Raw genomic sequence first — 22,443 nt, forward strand, 5'->3', positions numbered from 1 at the left:
TAACATGTAGTTCCCCTAATGATCTGTCCCTTCTAACATTTGCTGTCTTAGCCAGATTGATGTATTATACCTCATGTTCCAACAGAAGTTATGATATGGGTCAGCATTAGTTCTTCGTTCTTTTACCAACCTATAGTCCCATATCTCTATACCTGGAATGCTGACTTCAAAAAATAGATATAATAGCTACATCAGTCATTATCTGTGCATTTTGTAAATTTTTCTTCATACTGTATTGTTTTATTGGATCATGTATCAGAATACCTCTTCTAGTGTGTCGTGGTGAACTTTTAGTTTAATTCATCTTAGTACTTCTAGTTTTTGCATTTGGTATACTATATTCTGTAGAGAATTATTAAATTAAATATTAAATATTAATCTTTGTGCTATGTATTAGTTTCCATATCCCTATATGAAGTGTTCTCTGATACCAACTAAGTGTCAATTTAATTCTTTGTTTTCTTTTGTTTTTGGAAAAAGGGACTTATGTAACCCAGGCTGGCCTCAAACTCATTCTGTAATAGAGGCTGGCCTTGAACTCTGGTTCCTCCTTGCCTCCACTTCCCATGAGATAGGTGTTTTCAATATTTTTTTTCCAAACTGGAACTTTATTTTATTGAAAGTATAGGCTTACAGTGAGAAATTTCATAGATCAGAAATAAGACAGTCCCAACACAGTGGGATATAAAACTGACAGAAGAAGGGGATAGATATACTTCTCTTTATCCTTCGCCTCAGGCTCTCAGTTCCACAAAGCTAATGGGCTTTAGGTGGGTGTTAGCCACATGTCGGCCTAGCCAACTACAAATTCAGAGGCCCCACTGTCTTCCCCTTACCCCTCCTTTACTTTCCTAATTGCTATACTCAAAACCCAGGAATATACTTATTGTTAGTATATTGTAAAGGACGCAACTCAAGTGCAACCACATGGAGCAGATGCACAGAACAAAGTATGGGAAGAGAGCACACAACTTCCTCTCTAGACCCATCGTCCTAGGACCTTCTAAGTTGTTCAGCAACTCAGAAGCTCCCCAAACCTTCTTGTTCAATTAGTTTATGAACATTTCATTGGGTATGACTGACCAAATAATTGTCCTTTGGTGATTGAACCCACTCTTTCTCCCATCCCTAGATATAGGGAGAAAAGTGAAGTATTGGGGCTAAAAGTTCTAACCTTCTAGTCAGTAGTGATTTCTCTGGCAACCAACTCTTAACTTGAAGCAACTTAGGCACTCACCAAAAGTTACCTCAGTAACCCATAGTCAGGCATGGTTGAAAGAGGCTGTGAATAACTGGATTCTAATGTCACTGAGAATGGTGCCACAAATTTTAGGAACTCTTTTGTCTTTGTATTACTTTCTTCTGAAAATCAACTTATAGTGTCAATGTAAAAACACAGCTCTCACCTTAAAGGCAATAAGACACAGTTAACTCTAGAGACAAATATGAGTGACCAGTCTGGGAACATAGATTCAGATTACCCTGAAAGGCAAGTTTTCCTGTGAAAGTGTTTGCATGAGGTTTTATTAACTATAGGACAAAGTCATAAAACAAGGCATTTACTGATACATTAGTGAGAACACAGATAGGTGTGTTGCAGCAAAGCCAGAAAACTCTACTGTTGGTTTCACATACTGTCTCATAACATTCTTAGCCTTTGGAATTGATGGCAGCTAGTGGTCTGCCAAGGATACACCTGGTCTTTAATTGGCCAGATACCATGTTTCCCATCCAAATGAGGAGCTAGAACTGTTGTGGAAAAGAACTGAGAAGCATTTGTATTAGGGCCTGCACTTGCCATGCTTAGCAAACCCTTCTGATCATGCTTAAAATGAAAGTTTTCATCTTCAAATTTTTCACCATTAATACTTTCTCAGCCTGTCCCATTCTGATTTGAGAAAGCTCCACCATGAGTCATAAATTTCTTAATAATTTGGTGGAAATGACATTCTTTAAAATAGACTTCCCAGTTGTGGATCCAGTGCCTCTTTCTCATATACACAGTGCATGAAAATTTTCTGCAGTTTTGGGAACAATATCTGCAAACAATTTGGTCAACTAGCTCCTTGCCAACATCATCCATGTCAAAGACCCGCGGATTCTTGGGGTTGGAGGGCTTGACTGGCTAGGACAGGTGTGACCTCTTCACTGCAGAAGCTGGGAAGCAGAATTCAGCACCTCATGTGTTTGAGGGTTTCAAACTCTAGAGCACATCTTCAAGTTTCTTTTTAAATAGAAGTTTCACCTCGTTTATTCTTTTAATTATTAAAGAATAAAATGGGTTTTTGTCCTATTGTTTATAACATGGATTTTGTTTATTGCATTCATGGAATCATTTACTGTGCTCTTTGGGTCTGTTTCCTAGAAATGGGCCGGTGAAGTTTACTTACCATCATTTGATGAGGGGAATGTGAAGCAAGGCAACATCAGTGGTATTGCATTTCACAAGAAGTACATGTTGGTCTTCTGTCATTGTATGAGGTTGCCATGATAAACATTAAAAAATGCTAAAGACAATAAGTGTTTAACTAGATAAAAATTCATCCTTTAAAAAGTAAAATTGCTTTTAAAAAAGAAAGCCTCTTTTATCAGGCATGGTTACACATACCTTCCATTACAGGAGGATCACAACATGTTTGTGGTCAGCTCAGTCTACATAACAAGTTCCAGGTCAGCAAAGACTATCCTTCTAAGACCTTATCTCGAAAGAAAAAATTATTTAATAATAATAATAATAATAATAATAATAATAATAAACTAATATTCGCTTCTAAAACATGTTAGCTTTTAAATGAAATTTTTATTTTAATATCCCACAGTGGGACCCAGTGAGATGGCTCAGTAGGTAGGACACTTCTTTCCAAGTCTAATGACTTGGGCTGAAGAGATGGCTCAGCTGTTAAAGGCTAGGCTCACAACCAAGCCTAATGACCTGAATTCAATCTCTAGAAACCACATGGTGAAAGAATAAAACTGAACCCTTCATACTATCTTCTCATGGACACATGTACCCCCTCCCAAAATAAATAAGTGAAAAAAAATCAGAAAGCAACACTAGACAAAAAAAAATCTTATAATGAATCTGCTGAGCTCCTACTTTGCTTCCATAGCTGTGCCTCTGTTAGAGTCTATTACAGTTTAGAAATTGGTGTCTCGAAGGACTGCGAGGGATACTATCACCCACTGATACAAGGGGTCGGATCTAATGAGAGTTTACCAAGGCCAGATGGACCGTGACTGAAAGAGCATGTGATCCAACCAGATTCTCTGAATGTGGTTGGATTTTCTGAATGTGGCTGGCCTGCAGTCTTTCCGAGAAGCCATTGACAATGACACTGGGACTGGTTTCCTCTGCATATACTGGATTTTTGGGATCCAGTCTGTTTGGATGCTCACCTTCCTGGACCTGGAGTGAGGGGGGAGGAACTTGGACTTCCCACAGGGCAGGAGACCCTGACTTCCCTTGGGGACAAAGAGGGAGGAGGAGAGGGAGGGGGGGAGTGGGAGGGCGTTGGGAGGAGGGGCGTAAATGGAAACTTTTTATAATTTAATAAAATTACTAAAAGAAAAAAAAAATTGGTGTCTCCCAAAGACTTATATGTTAAAGGCTTGACTACTCGTCTATGGCACTATCAAAGGATGTGGAACCTTCAAGAGGGTAAAATTTGAACTAGTGATGTAGTTCAGTTTATAGTGTTTGTCTAGCATGCATGAAGCTCTGGATTCACTCCCTAGCACCCAATAGAACTGAACATGGTGACATATATCTGTATCCCAGGTCTCAGGAAGTGAAAATAAAGGATCAGAAATTCAAGGTCATTATCAGCTGTATAAAGTTCAAGATTCTGGTTTTCTGGTGTTTTGTTTTAAATGAGGCCTAGTAGAAGGAAGTTAGATAATTTGGAACATGTCCATGAAGGGACTATAGAGACCCTAGCCCCTTCCTTTGTTTCTATTTGCTTCCCAGCTGTAACATGAGGGCCGGCTTGTTGGGGTTTCTGTTCCTGCCCGGTACCCCACAACCGGCAAGTCCCAGAGAAAATCAATCACACAGAGATCTCTATAAGTTATAAAGCTGATTGGCCCATTAGGTCAGGCTACTTACTAGCTCTTATAACTTATGTTACCCCATTATCCTTATCTACGTTAGCACATGACTCAGTACCTTTTCCAGCGGGGCAGCTTACATCTTTCCTCTCCGGTGGTCTGGGCAGAACTGGCAGAGGGAGCTTCCTAGAATACTCCCAGTCTCTTTGCTCCACCTCTACTTCCTGTCTGACTTTCCTGCCTATACTGCCTGCCTGGCGAATCAGCGTTTTATTGAAATATGATTGACAGAATACAGATAATTCTCCCGCACCACCCAGCAGTTTAAAGTTGAGGGCTTCCTTTGCTACATGCTCCCATTGTGCCTTGCCACAGGTACTAAACTCAGGTTACTTGGTGATTTGAAAGAGAATATCCCCCACAGACATTTGAACACGTGGTTCCCAGATGATGGTGATGTTCGGAGGTTTAGGAAATACAGCCTTCTTGGAGGAAGTACATCACTAGGGGCAGGCTCTACAAATTCAAGCCTTTTGTCATTCCCAGTTCACTCTCTCAGTTTTATGTTTGTGATTCAGTACATGAGCCCTCAGCTTCCTGCTCTTGCTGCTGTGCCTTCCCTCTGCCATCATGGACTTTAACCCTCTGTAACAGTAGCCCAAATACATTTCTTGTCTTGACATATGTTGTCTTGGCCATGGTGTTTTATCACAGCAAAAGAAAAATAACTAATACACTTGGTAATTATAGACTGAAACCTTTGAAACAATAAGCCCCCCTCCAAAGTCTTTCCCTCTTGTAAGTTATTTCAGGTATTTTGTCACTAAAGATGATGAACAAAATTCAGGTGTCTTCCATTTACTCTCTCCAGTCTTTTGATAGACCTAGCTCAGACCTGAAGTTTTACATTGTTCTCCTCAGTAAATAAAAGTTATGTTTTATCTGACTGCCGTGGTGACACCTTTAATATCAGCAATGGAGAGGCAGAAACAGGTAGGTCTCTGTGGGTTAAAGACTAGCCTAGTCTGTGGCAAGTTCCAGGATAGTCAGGGATATATAATAAGACCTAGTCTCAAAACAAAAAGAGTTTTGTTCTGTGTGTTAAATAAAACTTATAGGAAACTTGGATTAGACTGAGCTGTCAAATAGAAGTTCCATGCCACCAAGCCTAAACTAAGTTATTTGAAGGGAGAAGAAAAGAGGGAGAATAGCCAACTCTAAACACGCCAGTTTTATCCATCATGATAAAGAGATCCCTTCTGCTCTTATCTTTATAAGGAAATTTACTCTGAAGTTACTAATATGAAGATAGCATAGTAGTACATACTTATGACTCCAGGACATAGGAGGTTGAGGCAATAGATCTTGAATTCAAGGTCAGCTGGGCTATGAAGAAAACCCTGTCTTTAAAAAATGTATTAATCTGCCTTTTTTCTGTTTTCTTCAGCCTTTTTCTACCTCTAACACCAACTCTGTTCAGTTCCTCGGGATCTGTTCAGTTCAGAGAGGTACTGCCTAATTTAAGAGTCATAACCAACATAGTCCTCCACAGGGAGTACCATGATCCCCAGTGGGTTCATGAAATTGCAGATAATGCTAAAATTTATATGTGCTATGCTTTTCCTCTGCACACATCAACCTATAGTTAAACTGAATTAGTAAATTAGGCCCAATAAGAGATTCACAATGCAAAAATTGAAGTGCTTCTTTTTCCTTCTTCACAGTTTCATGGTGTGCTGGCTAGTTTTATGTCAGCTTAACACAAGCTGGAGTCATCTGGGAAAAGGGAACTTCAGTTGAAAAAGTGCCCTCACCAGATTGGCCCGTGGTACATTTTCTTGATTTGTGATGAATGTGAGTACAGCTCACTGTGGGTAGTGCTACCCTTGGGGTGATACCCTGAGTTGTATAAGAAAGCAGGCTAAGCAAACCAGTAAGCAGCACTCCTCCGTGGCCTCTGTATCAGTTTCTGCCTTCAGGTTCCTACCCTACTGCGTTTGATGATCAACTGTGATATGAAATGTAAGCTAAGTTCCTTACCTCCCCAAGTTGCTTTTGGTCATGGTGTTTTATCACAGCAGTAGAAACATTAAGACATGGATAGATGTGTTTTTATCAAAATCTTTTTTCTTATTATGTATACAGTGTTTTGCCTGCATGTATGTCTGCATGCCAGGAGAGGGCCCAGATCTCATTATAGATGGCTGTGAGCCACCATGTAGTTGCTGGGATTGAACTCAGGACCTCTAGAAGAGCAGCTTAACAACTTCCACACATTATTTTTTCCCCTCTCCCTTAAGTTGAGATCTTGTACTTTTGACTTAAAGGAAGCACTTTGTGGCTTCCTGTTGGTATATCCAAATTGCCAGCATCATTTTAAGTACAGTAAGGGTTACTTAAACACAAGCACTATGAGGGTTGATTTGAAAATATTTCAAACCACATTGCACCTTGGGTATCTGAAACTCCATAAAAGTGAAGCCTTTAGTAAATGCTGTCAAAACAAAACAAAACAAAAAACCTGTTAGTATCCTTAAGTTATATACTTTTTTTTAAAAGACAGGATCTCACAGTGTAACTTTGGTTGGCTTGAACTCACTATGTAGACCAGACTGGCCTTGAACTCAGAGATCTATGCGCCTCTGCCCTCCAAGTGCAGAGATTAAAGGCATGTACTACCATCACCCAGCTATTTAATTTATTTAATTAATTAAGCTATTTAATTAATTGTGTGTATTTAATTTTTTAGAATTTTGTGTGAATGAATGTTGTGGTGGTGTGAATGAGAATAGCCCCCTAAAGTTCATCTGTTTGCATGTCTAGTCCCCACTTGGTGAGCTGCTTGGAAAGATTAGGAGGTGTGGCCTTGTTGAAGTGTACACGGCCTGTTGGAAGAAGTATGTCATTGAGGGGTGGGCTTTGAGGTTTCAAACGCATATACCAGGCCCAGTGCAGTATCTCTCTCTCTGTGTCTCTCTCTCTCCCTTTTTTCTCTCTCTCTGTCTCTCTGTGCCTGCTGCCTGTGAATCAGGATGTAAAACACTGCTGCTTCTCCAGATTATGCCTGCCTGTCTGCCACCATGCTCCCTGCCTTTATGATTATGACTAACCCTCTAAAACTGTAAGCAAGCTCCCAATTAATGCTTTCTTATATAAGAGTTGCCTTGGTCATGGTGTCTTTTCCACAGCAATAGAACAGCAACTAAGGGGTGTGTACTGTGTGTGTGTGTGTCCACTAATGTATGTACATGCCATGTCACATGTTTGGAAGTCAGATGACTACTTTCAGGAGTCTGTTTTTCCTTCTATGATGTGGGTTCCCAGGACTGAATTCAGGTCTTCAAGGGTTGACAGCACCCACTGAAGCTATCTCACTAGTCTGACCTGCCTGTCTTTATAATAGGACATTGCTTTGCAGTTTACTAATGAAACTGAGACTAGCCTCAACCTTAAAACTTCCACCTTAGCCTCACAAGGGCTAAAATTGTAGGCATGAGCTACCAAATTCAATTAAGATTTTAAATGCATTATAATTTGTTTTATCCCATGTTGATCCCACAGCTAGAACTAGAATATTGGGGATATTGTGTCTTATTACATCTATTTATAGTAACTATTACTTCCAAACACCTTCTCCCATCATCTCAGATAACTCCTAAGATTCTAAGTGACTTTTTTCTGCTTTTGTTCTGATCAGTTTTCTAAAATAGATGTTTTACTTTCATAAACAACCACTTAGATGAGGGTTTATAGTCTGAACAGTGGAAAGCAGATGAAACATAAATTCTGCTGTGTATTCAAAATAGAACCTGACACAGCTAAAACACTTTGTAAATATTAACTCTTTATCTGATTCAACAATCCTATGATGGGTACATTGGTGTAGCAAATGGTAAAAATAACACAAAAGATAAAGTTGAGTGTCTATATTCTGAAACAAATGAGGAAAAAAATAAAATTCAGAAACAAATGCTCTCCTTTTTTGCCCTTCCTCCTGAAACAAGATGTCACAGCCCAGACTAGCCTCAGATTCATGATGTAGCCAGGCAAGGCTTGCCTTAAACTCCTTATCCTCCTGCCTCCACCTCACCTCCTGAGTGCTGGGTTGGGTGTGTAGCATCACACCTGGTCACATCTTCATCCTTCATTGAAACAGCACAAACGTCCTTCAAGTAGTGGAGATTGTGAATTATGGAAAATACATTGTAATAGCTAAAAATGTGGAAACTAAATTAATCAAATAAGTAGGTAAGTTCGAGCCAATTAGGAGGTTGAAAAGTGTTTGCTTTTATTATGTGTGCCATATTTAATTATCCTTCACTTTGAAAATATTTGCATTTTGCAAAATGTTTTTTGCCCACTAGTATTTTGTTTTTGCTCAAGATAAATGAATATATATATATATTTATGTATGTAAAATATTTATAATGCTAGAACATTCCCACTAAGATAGAAGAAAGCCAATGTCCTAAAATGGAAAACTTTGGTTCTCCCTAGTGTTGAATTCTTTAGTTTTGGGAAGTCACAAGTTATTCTAGAACTTCTAAGATAAAAAGAGCAGTTCTAGACTATGATTTAGTGGATTTATCTTTGTTGTCAAAAGCAATAGGAAGGAGTTAATAAAAAGTATATGCTAAAGACCTCTTTTTCCTAGTAGGTGTGGCGTTTCCAGAAGAGACAAACAGATCTTCTTATCACTTTTTATAAGGACAGAATTACAAAATTAGAAGCAGCTGTAAAGGAGGCCCAGCAAACAGTGACTAGCCAGAACAAGTAAGTACCGAGTAAGACCTAGCACATTTTCTTTCTTTTCATAAAGCTGTAGTAATTTCCAGATGTAAGGACTGAAAATTGCCCTGAGTGTTCATGTTTGTTTTAAGAAAGTCAGGTACAGCCTGGTAATGGCACATGACTTTAATTCCAGCAGTTGAGAGGCAGAGGCATGGGAGGGGGGGATCTCTGTGAGTTCAAGGTCAGCCTGGTCTACTAGTTCCAAGGAAAATAAAGAAACTCTCATCTCAAAAAATTAAAAAGGGGTGGGGTGGGGAGCTGGAGAGATGGCTCAGTGGTTAAGAGCACTGACTGCTCTTCCAGAGGACCTGAATTCAATTCCCGGCATCCACATGGCAGTTCAATACTGTCTGTAACTCCGATTCCAGAGAACCCAACACCAATGCACATAAAATAAAAATAAATTAATTAAAAAACAAAACAAACACAAAGTCAGGTACAAGTTTTTGGTCGTTCCCCTTGGTCTCTCTTAATTTTTTTCTGTCTTCACTCCAAGGACCCTTTTTACCTTTTAGCTGTTCTTCCTCAGTGAAGTCAGATATAGCTGACTCACACTGGTAACATACTTAAAATGTTTCTTTGGAGGGGTTGTATTTCAGAAATATGAAACTGAAGACAATCCTTGTTAAAAACTTAAATTTTTTCTTTAATGTTTATTTTTATTAATGTTCCGTGTGTGTTGTCCTCTGACCTTTACATGCATGCCAGGTCAGAGACAACTTACAAGAGTTGTTTTTCAGCCAGTTGGTGGCGGCACACGCCTTTAATCCCAGCACTCAGGAGGCAGAGGTAGATGGATCTCTGTGAGTTCGAGGCCAGCCTGGTCTACAAGAGCTAGTTCCAGGACAGCCTCTAAAGCTACAGAGAAACCCTGTCTCGAAAAACAAAAACAAAAAACAAACAAAAAAAAGAGTTGTTTTTCTCCTTCCACTGTGTGCGCTCAGGGTATTGAACTCAAGGCATTAGATGTGACAGCAAGGCCTTTCCCCACTGAGCCTTCTCGGAGCCGAAGTTATTGGAAACTTTAGACACCAGTAGTCCAAGAGTGTGAATGAAGAGCAAATAGAATTCCATATAAAAACCCTTTGAAGTCATACCAAGTGATTGCTTATCAAAGCCCTGCCACCTTCTCCCTGAACCACCAGTCTCTGATGGAAGTTCCTTGTATGTCTGCAAACACCTCTCGGTAAGCATTCACTAAGATGTTGATAAGAGTAATAATTTCTGTCCTAGTGACCTGGGACTGGTTGTTTCCATCTTTTTCCTAGAGAGCTGTCAGTCTTGAGAAAGGAGAATGGAGAACTGAAGAAATTTCTAGCCATCCTAAAGGTGAATAAAATAGATTTTGTTTATTTACTTGTTTTGGTTTGGTGTTTCTAGGCATCAGTCAAACTCAGGGCCTTGCACATGCTAGGTAAATGCTCTATTACTGAGCTAGATTCCCAGATTACCACTGTGTAGTTTAGGCTAGCCTTGAACTTAGCCTTGAACTTACCAGGTTCAACCTGGCTTTGAGCCCAGAACCCTTTTGCCCCAATCTCCAGTGTGAAGACTACCACCTATGCCACTGTACCCAGCTGAAGTGGGTCCTCTTTACTATTTTACCTCCTACCTTGTCCATCTTTCTAGGTGGCTATATGAAACAGTGCTTCCCAGCAAACTCATAGTGTTTGCACAATAAATACACTGTAGTAAATGAATAAGGGTACAGAAGATCATGGAGAGTTGAGAGCATCTATAATATTTTTGACTCACTCTGAAATCTCAGTGAATCATGCTATAACTGATTGGAAGCTCTCACCAAAAAGTATATTTCTACTTAACGTTTGTCTTGAAGAAGTTCAGGATGCCTCAGGACCCTTTCCTTGCTATTTGACATTTTTGTTTCGTTTGAGATTGATTCTAAAATAGTCTAGGCTTTGGACTCTTAAAAATTATTATTATTGTTAGTGTGTGTATATCAAAATGTGTGTAATATGTGTGATGTGTATGTGATATGTAATGTGTGTGTAAGTACAGTTGGCAGTCAGAGGATAACTTTAGGTAGTCAGTTCTCTCTTTTCACTGTGGGAATGAGGGATCAAATGCAGGTTAGGTTTAGACAGCAAGCATTTTTACCCACTGAGCCGTCTCACTGGACTTGACTTTGAACTCTTTATATACTCAAAGCTAGTCTGGAACTCCTGAGCCTCCTGCTCCCTTTTCTTAGTGCTGAGATTACAGGTATGTGCCATGTGACTAGCTCCTCAGTATATTCTTATGAAAAGCTAAATTTTTATTCTCTCAGAGCTAGTAATTTTATAAGAAACACTTTTGTCCTCCTGTTGGCAGCCTTAGCTAAGGGAGCTTGCAGGTAAATTATCTAACAATACTGATAGCCATTTATTAGAGCCTTTAAGTATAGCTTCCCTCACTTCCGTGTTTTTACCTACAGGGATCGCCAAGCAGCTACTACGGAAGCAGGTCAGTTCTTACCGCAGTGGTCCTCTACCTTGAAATTTTCTGATTTGTTCTTCAAAACATTTTCAGTTGTACAATTGTATGTGTATGTACAACGATGTGTGATATATGTGTACAGTGTGTAGTGATCAATTTAGGGTACCTAGCATTTCACTTTTCTTAATCCTTAACCATTATCTTATGTAGGGAAGCTTTTGGCTGTTTTTTCTTGGCTTCTAGTTGTGTGGGTTCCAAGATAGATAAAATGGTTGGTGAATTTATCTTTTACTTTTCTGACTCTCTGATAGAAATGAAATCTTTTTTGTTTTGTTTTGTGGCTCTATGGGGCTAGGGTTTTTGAATACTTCATCACTGAGCTAGTGTTCTTGTTCAAGAGCTTCCTCCTTCCTCCACTCTTTTTGTGAGGGGTGGGTGATGAAAAAAGAGTATCTCACTGTGTAACTCTGGCTGCTCTGGAACTTACAGAGATCCGACTGCCTCTGCTTCCTGAGTGCTGAGATGAAAGGTTTATGCCACCATGCCCTCTTACCTAGCCCTTCTGGTCCACTTTTTACTGATCATTTTGAAAACAGTCTCACTGAGTTACCCAGACTGGCTTTGAAATCTTGATTGTCTCACCTGTGACTATTGTCATACGAATCCCTACTAATCCGTCGAAAATCTAACATGTATCACTTCTGTAATGACTGCATCAAATGGAGTTGGTATTTGTTCATTCAGTAAATATTCATTTGGTACTTACTGCTTATCTATTTAAGTACTAGGTACACAACACCAAGTCTTTCTAATTTATAATGTCTGTGCTATTAAATATTTTAATGGTGAGTGTATTCAAAAGATATAACACTCTTGCAGTCTCAGAAGTTACTACATAGTCTTCTTTCAAATTTCTGTATTTTATATCCATTATAATATATAAACATTGCTGTGATGCGGTTCTTTTTCTTTGTGGTGCTGGAGTGTTAAATCTCCAGTTTTGCTAAACAAGCAGTCGGTCACTAGGTTCTATCCAGGCCTGATTCTGTCTTCTCTCTTAGTAGCCTATGAATCTCTCATAGCTAATTCTTTTAATCTCAAGGCAAAGGACATAGACATAGAAATGTTTGTTGGCTGAATGGCTGGATGACTGAGTAGATGAATGAATCAGTAGATATAAGGTTGAGAGTATTTGGTAAGATGCTACTGGAAGGAAGAAAAGACCCCAGAGTTACATTATGAATGAGAGAGAAGTAGAGGAAGGTTCCTCTAGGGAATTGGAGAGTAAAGAGACATCAAAATGGAGGCTCCAATTCTGTGTGTTGAGATGATGCCTGTACTACCAGGGAGTAAGTACTCTGTGCTTAGAGAAGAAGCATCTGTTTTGTTCTTTCTTTCCTTTTCCTTCTTCCCCCACCTTTTAAAAGAGATTTTATTTTTAATTGTGTGCCTGTGTGTGTGCGCATGCTCGTGTGCCCACAGAGGCCAGAAGAGATTATTAGGTCCCCTAGAGCTAGGGTTAAAGGTGGTTGTGAGCAGCCAGAAATGAACTGAAGCCCTCTGCAAGAGCAGTACCTGCTCTTAACTACCGAGCCACCTCTCCAGCCTCAAAGCTTCTGTTTGAATACTCAGTAACTGACTGATTCTCTACTGTGGCTTTGCTTCTGCTTGATGAGATCTGAGCTGCCTTTTCTTTTCGTTTCCTTGTAGATTAACCACACCTCGACCAGTGGGAATTACTTCCCCATCACAATCAGGTGAAAAACCAATTCTTTCCAGCTACTTGTGTGAGATGAATCTTTTCCTCATGAAGTTGTTGGTTTTTTTCCCAGAGACCATAATATGACTTTGCTAATGTTACATATAGAGTGAAAAACATGATATAACCAGACAAGGCACAATGCACCACTGATGGCAATTTTTCTTTTACTCTGTGCTCTTTCAGTTGCTCCACGACCCAGTTCCCAGCATAGCAGCCAAGTGGTCAGGTGAGTAGAATGCCTATTATTTAACATTGAAACGGTTGAGAAAATTGAAAGATGAATGAGGTAACTCACAGTGGTACTGAAGGGAATTACTGCCATGTCACATTTCACACCAGTTTTTTTGTATGTGTTTTTTTTTTTTGCGTTCTTGTTTTGTCTCATTTTATATAGTCGGTCTTCTTCTATGGAGTCCATCCCCTATACAGTGACTGACTTTGGTAATGTGGAACAGGTAAGTAATAGTCACAGTATTTTTCTATATTAAGGCTTCTAGTGCTTAATGAAAGCAAAACTGTAAATCAAGAATCTTAAATTTGTATTGGTTTTGTCACAAATCTTTTCATGCCAAGCAGAGTACATTTTGGAGACTAAATATTAGAAATGACACAGAACCAACAGGGGTGACTATAGAGTAAGCCTTCAAGAAAAATGCACGTATCTGTCATGTTCAATTTGAAAGTAATAGAGCATAGGTCCTTCTTAAGAGCAATACGCACAACCTGGGAGAACAATATATGTGTGATGGATGTTATGGAGAAACAGTGGGGAGTTAGGAATCTAAGAACCAGGGCATAGTAATTCATGGTCATTATTTTTCTGTCAGGGACACAGAGGCCTGCAGGAAAGGAGCATTTCCAGAGACTCTTACACTGGTGAGAGAGGGTAGGGGAAGGTATCTGAAGCTGGCATATTCTGGTCAGAGACTAGAAATTTGTAATATTCTATGCACAATTTAATGATGTTTTCTTTTTCTGGAAAATGATTCCAGGTATAGAAACATGCTTCAAGTAATAATATTTATGTTCTGAAACAGGAAGTGAGAAAACAAAAAGATGAGGAATAGTCACTGAAAACCTGATCAAAAGCTGGGTGGGGACTTACTTGGCTCAACGAGTGAAAGCCTTCTAACCCGAGTTTGATCCCCCAAATACTTATAAAGGTAGAAGGAGGGAACCAACTGAAAAATTGTCTTCTTGCCTTTACTTGTGTAACAGCTCGCGCCAAACACACACAGACACACAGACACAGACACACACAGACACACACACAACTTTAAAAAGAAGGAAAAGAAAACCTCTAATGAGAATAACTTAACTGAATTGAGTTTTCAAAACTGCCACAAGATGGCAATAGAAATTAAGTCTAAAAAAAAAAAAAGTTAACCAAATGTCAATGGCAACTTATTTCTACATCTACTTCATGGCATGCATGTGGAGATCAGAGGGAAAGCTGCATGGAGCCAGTGCTCTCCTTCTACTTCTGTGTGGGTTCCAGAACTCAAACTGAGCTCATTAGGCTTGAGCAGCCAGCCCTTTATCTCAGCCATCTCACTAGCCCAGAAAACATCAGTTCCAAACCTTGAAAAGTAATTGGCTTTTCCCTGTGCATTAAGGGTAAAAATATGGGCTTTGTTTCTAGTAATAATTTTTCTTAAAGTCTGTTTTGTCTGTTACTAGTACAGTCACCCCCCCTTTCTTGTTTACTTTCTTTATGGACCGTGTTGTGTGTATGTGGTGCTGAGATTGAATCTGGGGCCTCAAGGATACTCCCACTGAGATACATACACATTCTTTCCTTTCCTTTCCTTTCCTTTCCTTTCCTTTCCTTTCCTTTCCTTTCCTTTCCTTTCCTTTCCTTTCCTTTCCTTTCCTTTCCTTTCCTTTCCTTTCCTTTCCTTTCCTTTTCTTTCCTTCCTTCCTTCCTTCCTTCCTTCCTTCATTTGTTTTTTTCCTTCATTTCAATCAGTGCTGGAGATCAAATATATGGTAGGCAAATGTTCTACCACTGAGTTGTATCCCCAGCCTGTTTGAGTTTCTGTAAATTTTTACTTTTAATTTAGTGCGTGTACATATGCACACATACCAAACCATGATACATGTGTGGATATCAGAAAAGAGCTTTGTGGAGTTGGTTGTCTCCTTCCACTTCAGGTGGTGGATGTCACCAGGCTTGAGTAGCATTGGCTCTGATTTTCTGTGTTTTAATTGGAAACTTTAATACATTTATATTCAATGTAATTGCTGATAAGAAAGAACTGCCATTTTGCTATTTCTTTTATGTATGACAGATTCTTTTTCATCATTAATTCCTTTGTTTCTGCCTTCCTTTGTGTTAAATCTATTGCAGTATAGCACTAATAAATTATAGTGTAGCACTTTAGCTCCCTTGTTATTTCTTTTACTATATTCAGAATACAACTAACAAATTTTCAAAAACGAGGTTTAAATTAATATCACATTTAACATCAACATTACACTAAAATGTCATAATTTTGTAGAATATACTCAGCAACACAAATTTTAAATTATTGCCTTATTTAAGTCATCTTTTAAATCTGATGGGGAGGTTACCAAGAAAATTGTACTTAAACCATCTTTTGTTGTATTTACTTATATAATTCTCTTTCTGCATTTGAATTACTAATTAGTGTCCTTTTATTTCAGCCTGAAAGACTCCATTTAGTATATCTTATAAGGCAAGTTTAAGAGTAATAAGTTTATTTTCTAAATTTTTGTTTATGTAGGAATATTTTAATTCCTCCTCCAGTTTTAAAGGTAGTACCGTTACATATAAATTTCTGGTTGATAATCTTTGGGAACTTTCTGAGTGCTCTCTGGTCACTGGTATGCCTGATGACAAAATCAGTGCTAATCTTGCTGAGTATTATTTGTGATGAGTGGCTTCTTCTTGCTGTTTTTAAGATCTTTGCCGGGGAAAGGGTATGTAGTGCAGTTGGTTGAGTGCTTGCCTAGGACACATGAAGCCCTGACTTGATGCCCGGCATGTCATAAAGTGGATATGGTGGCACATACCTACAATTACAGCACTGTTGGTTTTCTCCCGTTGGAAACTGAGGCTGGAGGATTAGGAGTTCAAGGTCCTCTTTGACTGCATTCTGGGCTACTTGAGACTGTGTCTCAAAAAAAAGTTCAATTAATCATTGGCTGTTGTGACAAAAAGCAAAATATAGGGAACTCTCAGAGAGTACTCTTTTTTTCTTTCTTCCTTTCTTCCTTTTCCTTCCTTCCTTCCTTTCTTCCTTCCTTCCTTCCTTCCTTCCTTCCTTCCTTCCTTCCTTCCTTCCTTTCTTCTTTCTTTCTTTCATTTGTAAGTTAAATGGTGTTGGACACTCTGCCAGCTTTGTTTTTGGCTTTTCAATACAAGATTTCTCTACATAGCTCTGGTTGTCCTGGAATGTACTATGTAGACCAGGCTATCCTCAAACTCACAGAGATGCACCTGCCTCTGCCTCTGCCTTCTGAGTGCTAGGATTGAAGGTGTGCACCACCACAACTGGCCAGTTTTGTTTCTTGAGACAGGGTCTCACTGTATGTCCCAGGCTGGCCCTGAATTCAAAATTATTCTGCCTTATTCTCCCAAGTACTGAGATTCTGGGAATTTGCCACCACGCCTAGCCTGCTTCTGAAAAAAATTCCAGTATCAATTAAGTGTTTCACTTATCCTCTGTCCTTCAACTTCACTTCAAACTACAAAATTCACCGAAAAATTTTTAGTCTTCTTCCACAAGACTTTCATCAGTTTTCCAGTGTTGATCGTTTTCCCTTTCTCCCTTTCTCGAAACAGTTTTCACTTTTTGTTCTTATTCTAAATTTCTTTTCTTTCTTTCTTTCTTTCTTTTTTTTGGGGGGGTGGTTTTTGGGTTTTTTTTGTTTTGTTTTGTTTTTGGTTTTGGTTTTTCAAAACAGGGTTTCTCTGAAGCTTTTGGAGCTTGTCGTGAACTAGCTCTTGTAGATCAGGCTGGCCTTTAACTCACAGAGATCCGCCTGCCTCTGCCTCTCGAGTGCTGGGATTAAAGGCATATGCCACCAATTCTCAACTCTTATTTCAAATTTCTCTTTGACTTCCCTGACTTCCCCTTTGCTAGTTCCTTTTCTATCCAAGTGTAAAGCAGCACTTCTCAAATGTTTGGGTCCTACATATAAAGGACCTCAGTTCTAGGGATAGTTTTAAAATAAAGAACATCAGGGTTTTGTTATTTATTTAGGCCAGAAGTTGACTTTTGGTGTCTTCCTCAATCACTGTCCATCTCATTTTAAAACATGCTTTATTATCTGGGTGTGTTAGCGAACACCTTTAACTCCAGCACTTAGGAGACAGAGACAGGCAGATCTCTGTGGTCTAGAAGGAGTTCTAGGACAGCCAGGGCTACATAGAGAGACTCTGTTTCAACACTTGCTCCCAAGAAAAATGTTTAGAATATATTTACTAATTCATTTAGTATGTGCATATGTTTGTGGGTACTAATGTGTCACACTATAACTGTAGATCAGAGGACTACTTTTGAGACATGTGGGTTCTGGGGATCTAATTTAGATCATCAGGGTTGGCATCAGTGTATTACTCACTGAACCATCTCACTGATCCATCCACCTTAATTGTTTAATTTCATTCTTCCTTTTTTCTTTTTTTTTTTTTTTTTTGAGACAGGGAACTCACTCAGTAGAACAGACTGGTCTCAAAGTCCAAAGATCCACTTGTCTCTGCCTCCTCAGGACTCTGATCAAAGTATGTCCTACCATGCCCAGCTTTTGAAAAAAATTACCATACCTATCCCCAGGTCAGCCCATTCCTTCCTCCCACCTACATGTTCTTTTTCTTTCCCTTTTTAAAAAAAATAATCCACTGAGTCTTGCCTGCATGAACATAGGCAATCTATCAGCCACAACCACCCAAGAAAAAAATAACACCCTTTCAATTGCCAGTAACTCCTCTGCTGAGGTGAGGTTTCATAACCCTCCCCTATCCATAGTAGAATTGTTTACTTCCGGGTAAACGATAGCTGTTGGGAGCTCATGAATGCGGTGGCCCATGGCATGTCCAGAAGACAGCACTTCACAGCACCCCTCCCATCCTTCATCTCTTGCATGTTACTATCCCATCTTCCTCACGTTCCCTGAGCTTTGTGGAGACCATTCATTGTCATCTGTTAGGCAAGGTCTCTCACTTGAGCTTGCTACTTCTGCTAGACTGGCTGGCCTCAGAGCCCCAAGGACCCAACTCTCTCTGGTCCCAACCAGTGCTGGGGTTTCAGGCTCATACTGCAATGCCTTGCCCAGGTTTTGCATGGGTTCTGGGGTTCCAAATGTAGGTCCTCATATTTACACAGTTTTACCAACTGAGCCATCTACCCCTGCCCAGCTCATACTGATTCTTTTTTATACAGTTTTCTTTCTTGATTTCATGAAGCACTATTCTCATCCTTTCTTTAAGCATGTTAATATTATTATTATATGAGGGAGGGGCAGGGGCAGGAGCTCTAGGGCTAGAACACACATGTGGCAACCAGAGGACAACTTTGGGAGTCAGTTCTCTCCTTCTCCATAAGTTCTCTGGATCAAACCCAGGCATTCAGACCCTAAGATCTGTGTAGCTAAGCAAATATTTTTATTATAGTTTGGTTTTTGTTTTTGTTTTTGTTTTTCAAGACAGGGTTTCTCTGTGTAGCCCTTGCTGTTTGGGAACGCACTCCGTAGACCAAACTGACCTAAAACTTAGAGATCCACCTGCCTCTGCCTCCCAAGTGGTGGGATTAAAGGTGTGTACCACCACTGCTTGGATATTTACTTTTTATTTATACAGGCCATAATCTTTCCTGTTTATGTAACATAGTTTGCCAACTTTTAGCATTCAGTCATCTAACTGACAGTTGTTTCTTGAGGCCTTCTTTTTGTATGCCCTTGAGGTTAGTTCAAGGTAAGAGCTTAGGCCTTTCCAGCTGCTTCCTGCTCTTGTGCACAGTCCTGGAACTAGATGCCAGGCATGTGTTGGAATGCCTCAGAGTCCCCCACAGATATCTCATTCCTCCATTTTCCTTTATGTCTTTAAGTCTATTCTTTGCCCCAACTAACAATTATCTTCTCAAGCAGCCAAACCAACTGCCTTGTTTTCAGCAAACATTCCTGGGGAAGAGGCTGGTGTGTTGTGAGCTCTGAGCTTAACCTTTAGTTCTAAGTTGCATCAAACTACAGTCCTGTGTGTGAGGTCTTCCAAGGAACCAAACCAGTTCAAATAATGGCAGCTGTCTAACAATGCAGCTTTGAGGGCCTGAGGAGATGACTCATTTGGTCACATGCCTGCTGAGCAAGCATGAGTACTTGACTTTGAATCCCAAGTACCTATGTACAATCCAGGTACAGAGGTATGTGTCTGTAGCCTCAACACTGAGGAGGTGGAGACAGGGAGTACTGGTTGGCTATACAGACAAACAGAACTAATGAGCTCAGATTCTGTAGGAGAGACTTTCTCAGAAAATAAGGTACTAGGGCTGGAAAGGTATCTCAGTGGTTAAAAGCTCATACTGCTCTTGGAGAGGTCCAGGGTTCTACTCCCAGCACCCGTACCAGGTCTGCAACTTACAAATATCTATAGCTCCAGCTCTGGGGGATCCCATGCCTTGGCACCTGTACTCACATGCAAATATATGCATAATTTTTAAAAGACCTTTAAAAAAATAAGGTACTGGCTAGGTGAGGTGGCATACACTTTTAATCCCAGCACTTAGCAAGCAAAAGTGCTGGATCCCTATAAACTCTTGATCAGTCAGAGATACATAGTGAGACCTTGTTTTAAAAAGTGTACAGAGTGGGGCTGGAGAGATGGCTCAGAGGTTAAGAGCACTGACTGCTCTTCCTGAGGTCCTGAGTTCAATTCCCAGCAACCACATGGTGGCTCACAGCCATCTCTAATGAGATCTGGTGCCCTCTTCTGATGAGTAGGCATATATGCATACAGAACACTATATACATAATAAATAAAAATCTTAAAAAAAAAGTGTACAGAGCAACTAGGTGATAGTGGTTCTAAGGCTACACAGGAAAGCCCTGTCTCAAAAAACTAGAAAAAAAAGTGTCAGAAGGCAGAGTCAAGCAGATCTCAGTGAGTTTGAGGCCAGCCTGTTCTATAGAGTGAGTTTCAGGATAGCCAGGGCTGCACAGATAAACCCTGTCTTGAAAAACAAAAGCAAAGTAATTTTAAAAGTGTATAGAGCAATAGAAAACACCTGACATCAACTTCTGGCCTCCACATACATGTGCATGCACATGCATATATGTACATCTGTGCTAGGGAACATATAAACAGAGATGGCAGCTTCAAAGAACTCTTAACTCCACTCCTTCCCTTTAGTGACTCTCAACCTGTTTTCATCATGATTAGGTCCTGTTGGATTTTAGAGCACCATGGAGCTAGACGAGGGAGGCATTGATGATGGCGGAAGTCACAAAATAATCCCACACTAGTTCAGAATTATGAATAATAAAGGGTTATTTATTTAGGGGAGACTTACAGATCACTGTTCTTGATAACAGTCCTCTGCACGAACAGGGAACAGGAGCCGGAAGCGAGAGCTGGAAGCAAGAGAGCGGAAGCAAGAGAGCGAGTGCATGTTTTACAGCTGCATTTTTAGTATAAGAGACCATGCCCAAGTGGACTGGTATCTTAAAGGCTATTGGCTAAAGGAGCAGAAGGAGCTCCCACAGCACTCCCCCCCCTTTTTTTAAAATAAGAGAGTTCCAAGTCAAATACAAAACTATATACACTAGGAACAGATATCAAGTATAAGATTGGAATTACAACCTATAAAAAATATTAAGCAAGGAACATATGCTAAATGTTTTAATAAAGTCTTGTATTGGAAATGGCTTGGCTAGATCATAAGAGGATGGTAACTACGACAATCTAATCTTCAACCCCATCAAAGGCCTGAGAAGGGAGATAATATTACTTGAGTAGGCAGGAAGTGCAATCAAGCAGCTTCCAAAATGTGCAGTAGATGACAGAGACAACTGGCTGCCTGAGCAATCACCCAAGGTCTCATATGCAGTGTTGAAGCAACCAATTTTGGCTAAGGCCTAGAGTAACTGGCAGATCATTTCCAGAGGCAGGAAAGTTTTTAAAACCATCTTACCCTGTCTTGGCAAGATTTGACAATCTTTTTTCTTGTATCTTGCTTGTACAGTCAAGACATCATGCACTTTGTCAGTGGCCAAGGTATAGGCAGTTTCTTGCCCAAAGATCAGTTGTGCCAAGGAGAAGACAAACTCCAAGTGTAGTGTCTTTGGTGCTCAACACTCTCTCAGAAATAGATCGGTGCTGCCAGGAGCAATCGTATCTCATGTCAACAGAATTCTAAGTTATTTAAATGCCATGTTCTACAGATCTTTGAAGTGGTTGAAGGTTACCTGTCTATGTACAATACAATCTATGTATCTAAAGAACCTAATTAGTCTGACTAAAAGTATAACAAACATGAATGACTATTGAACTATAATACTTAATGCCTATATAACTTAAAGATTAAGACTTCATATCAGAATATTAAACAATCTTTAAACAACTGTGCAATAAAGGAGGACAATGACCTCAAAATGTAAACAGCGTATAAGTATCTTGATCAGAGGTAGAAATGTATAATGCAATATGATAAATATATCCTGAAATTGTATCAATATACAAAATGTCTTAAACAGAGGTAGAAACATGCATGCATATAATATGCCAAAATAATTTGCATAGGTGTACAAATATTATAAACAGAAATAATAACAAATATAATTTGAACTTGTATTAATATACAAGAAACTATACCAGTGTAAATTGTCCATAAATAATAAATAGCTCACAAGTATTCACTCTATTACTCACTATTATCACTATTATTAGTGTGATAAGTTCACACTAAATTACCTCTTATCCCATTCAATCTTCCTTTTTTTTGAGATCTCTAGGCCTACATAATTTCCACCCCAACTTCCAACCCTATGCAAGTAATAATAAACCCCTAAATGTCTCAAACCGTGAGGACAAACTTTATTGGGAGATGGGACATTGCTTTTGAGAATTGCTTCCTGCTGTCATGAGGACAATGTTTTTTCTATGGGATCCTGTAAAAGTAAAATGATGGTTAAGTTTCAAGATTGCTGCTTTGTATAATTACAAATATTCTCTGAGTAGTTGATAGGGTCTTTTCATTTGTTTGCTTGTTTTGAAATTCTTATTTGTAGTTCTGGCTAGAATGTTGTAAGAAGGTGCAACATTGGGGCTGGAGAGATGGCTCAGTGGTTAAGAGCATTGCCTGCTCTTCCAAAGGTCCTGAGTTCAATTCCCAGCAACCACATGGTAACTCACAACCATCTGTAATGAGGCCTGGTGCCCTCTTTAGGCA

The 22,443-nt window shown here is 39.5% G+C and overlaps 1 protein-coding gene across 2 annotated transcripts in view; it reads left to right on the plus strand.

Annotated features, from left to right (window-relative positions):
- Rnf212b (ring finger protein 212B) overlaps positions 1–22,443 on the plus strand; it is a 53,532-nt gene that overhangs the window by 13,842 nt on the left and 17,247 nt on the right. The window contains exons 5-11 of one of the 2 annotated variants that reach the window (XM_048444782.3): positions 8,705–8,820; positions 10,107–10,167; positions 11,273–11,301; positions 12,985–13,031; positions 13,220–13,262; positions 13,431–13,491; positions 13,864–13,912. In XM_048444782.3, the coding sequence (XP_048300739.1) occupies positions 8,705–8,820; positions 10,107–10,167; positions 11,273–11,301; positions 12,985–13,031; positions 13,220–13,262; positions 13,431–13,491; positions 13,864–13,912 (406 nt within the window). The remainder of the gene's footprint in view (positions 1–8,704; positions 8,821–10,106; positions 10,168–11,272; positions 11,302–12,984; positions 13,032–13,219; positions 13,263–13,430; positions 13,492–13,863; positions 13,913–22,443) is intronic. The other variant, XM_048444793.3, reaches the window with a different exon arrangement.

This window comes from Myodes glareolus, chromosome 12, assembly GCF_982192425.1.
Source record: "Myodes glareolus chromosome 12, mMyoGla1.1, whole genome shotgun sequence".
Taxonomy (NCBI): domain Eukaryota; kingdom Metazoa; phylum Chordata; class Mammalia; order Rodentia; family Cricetidae; genus Myodes; species Myodes glareolus.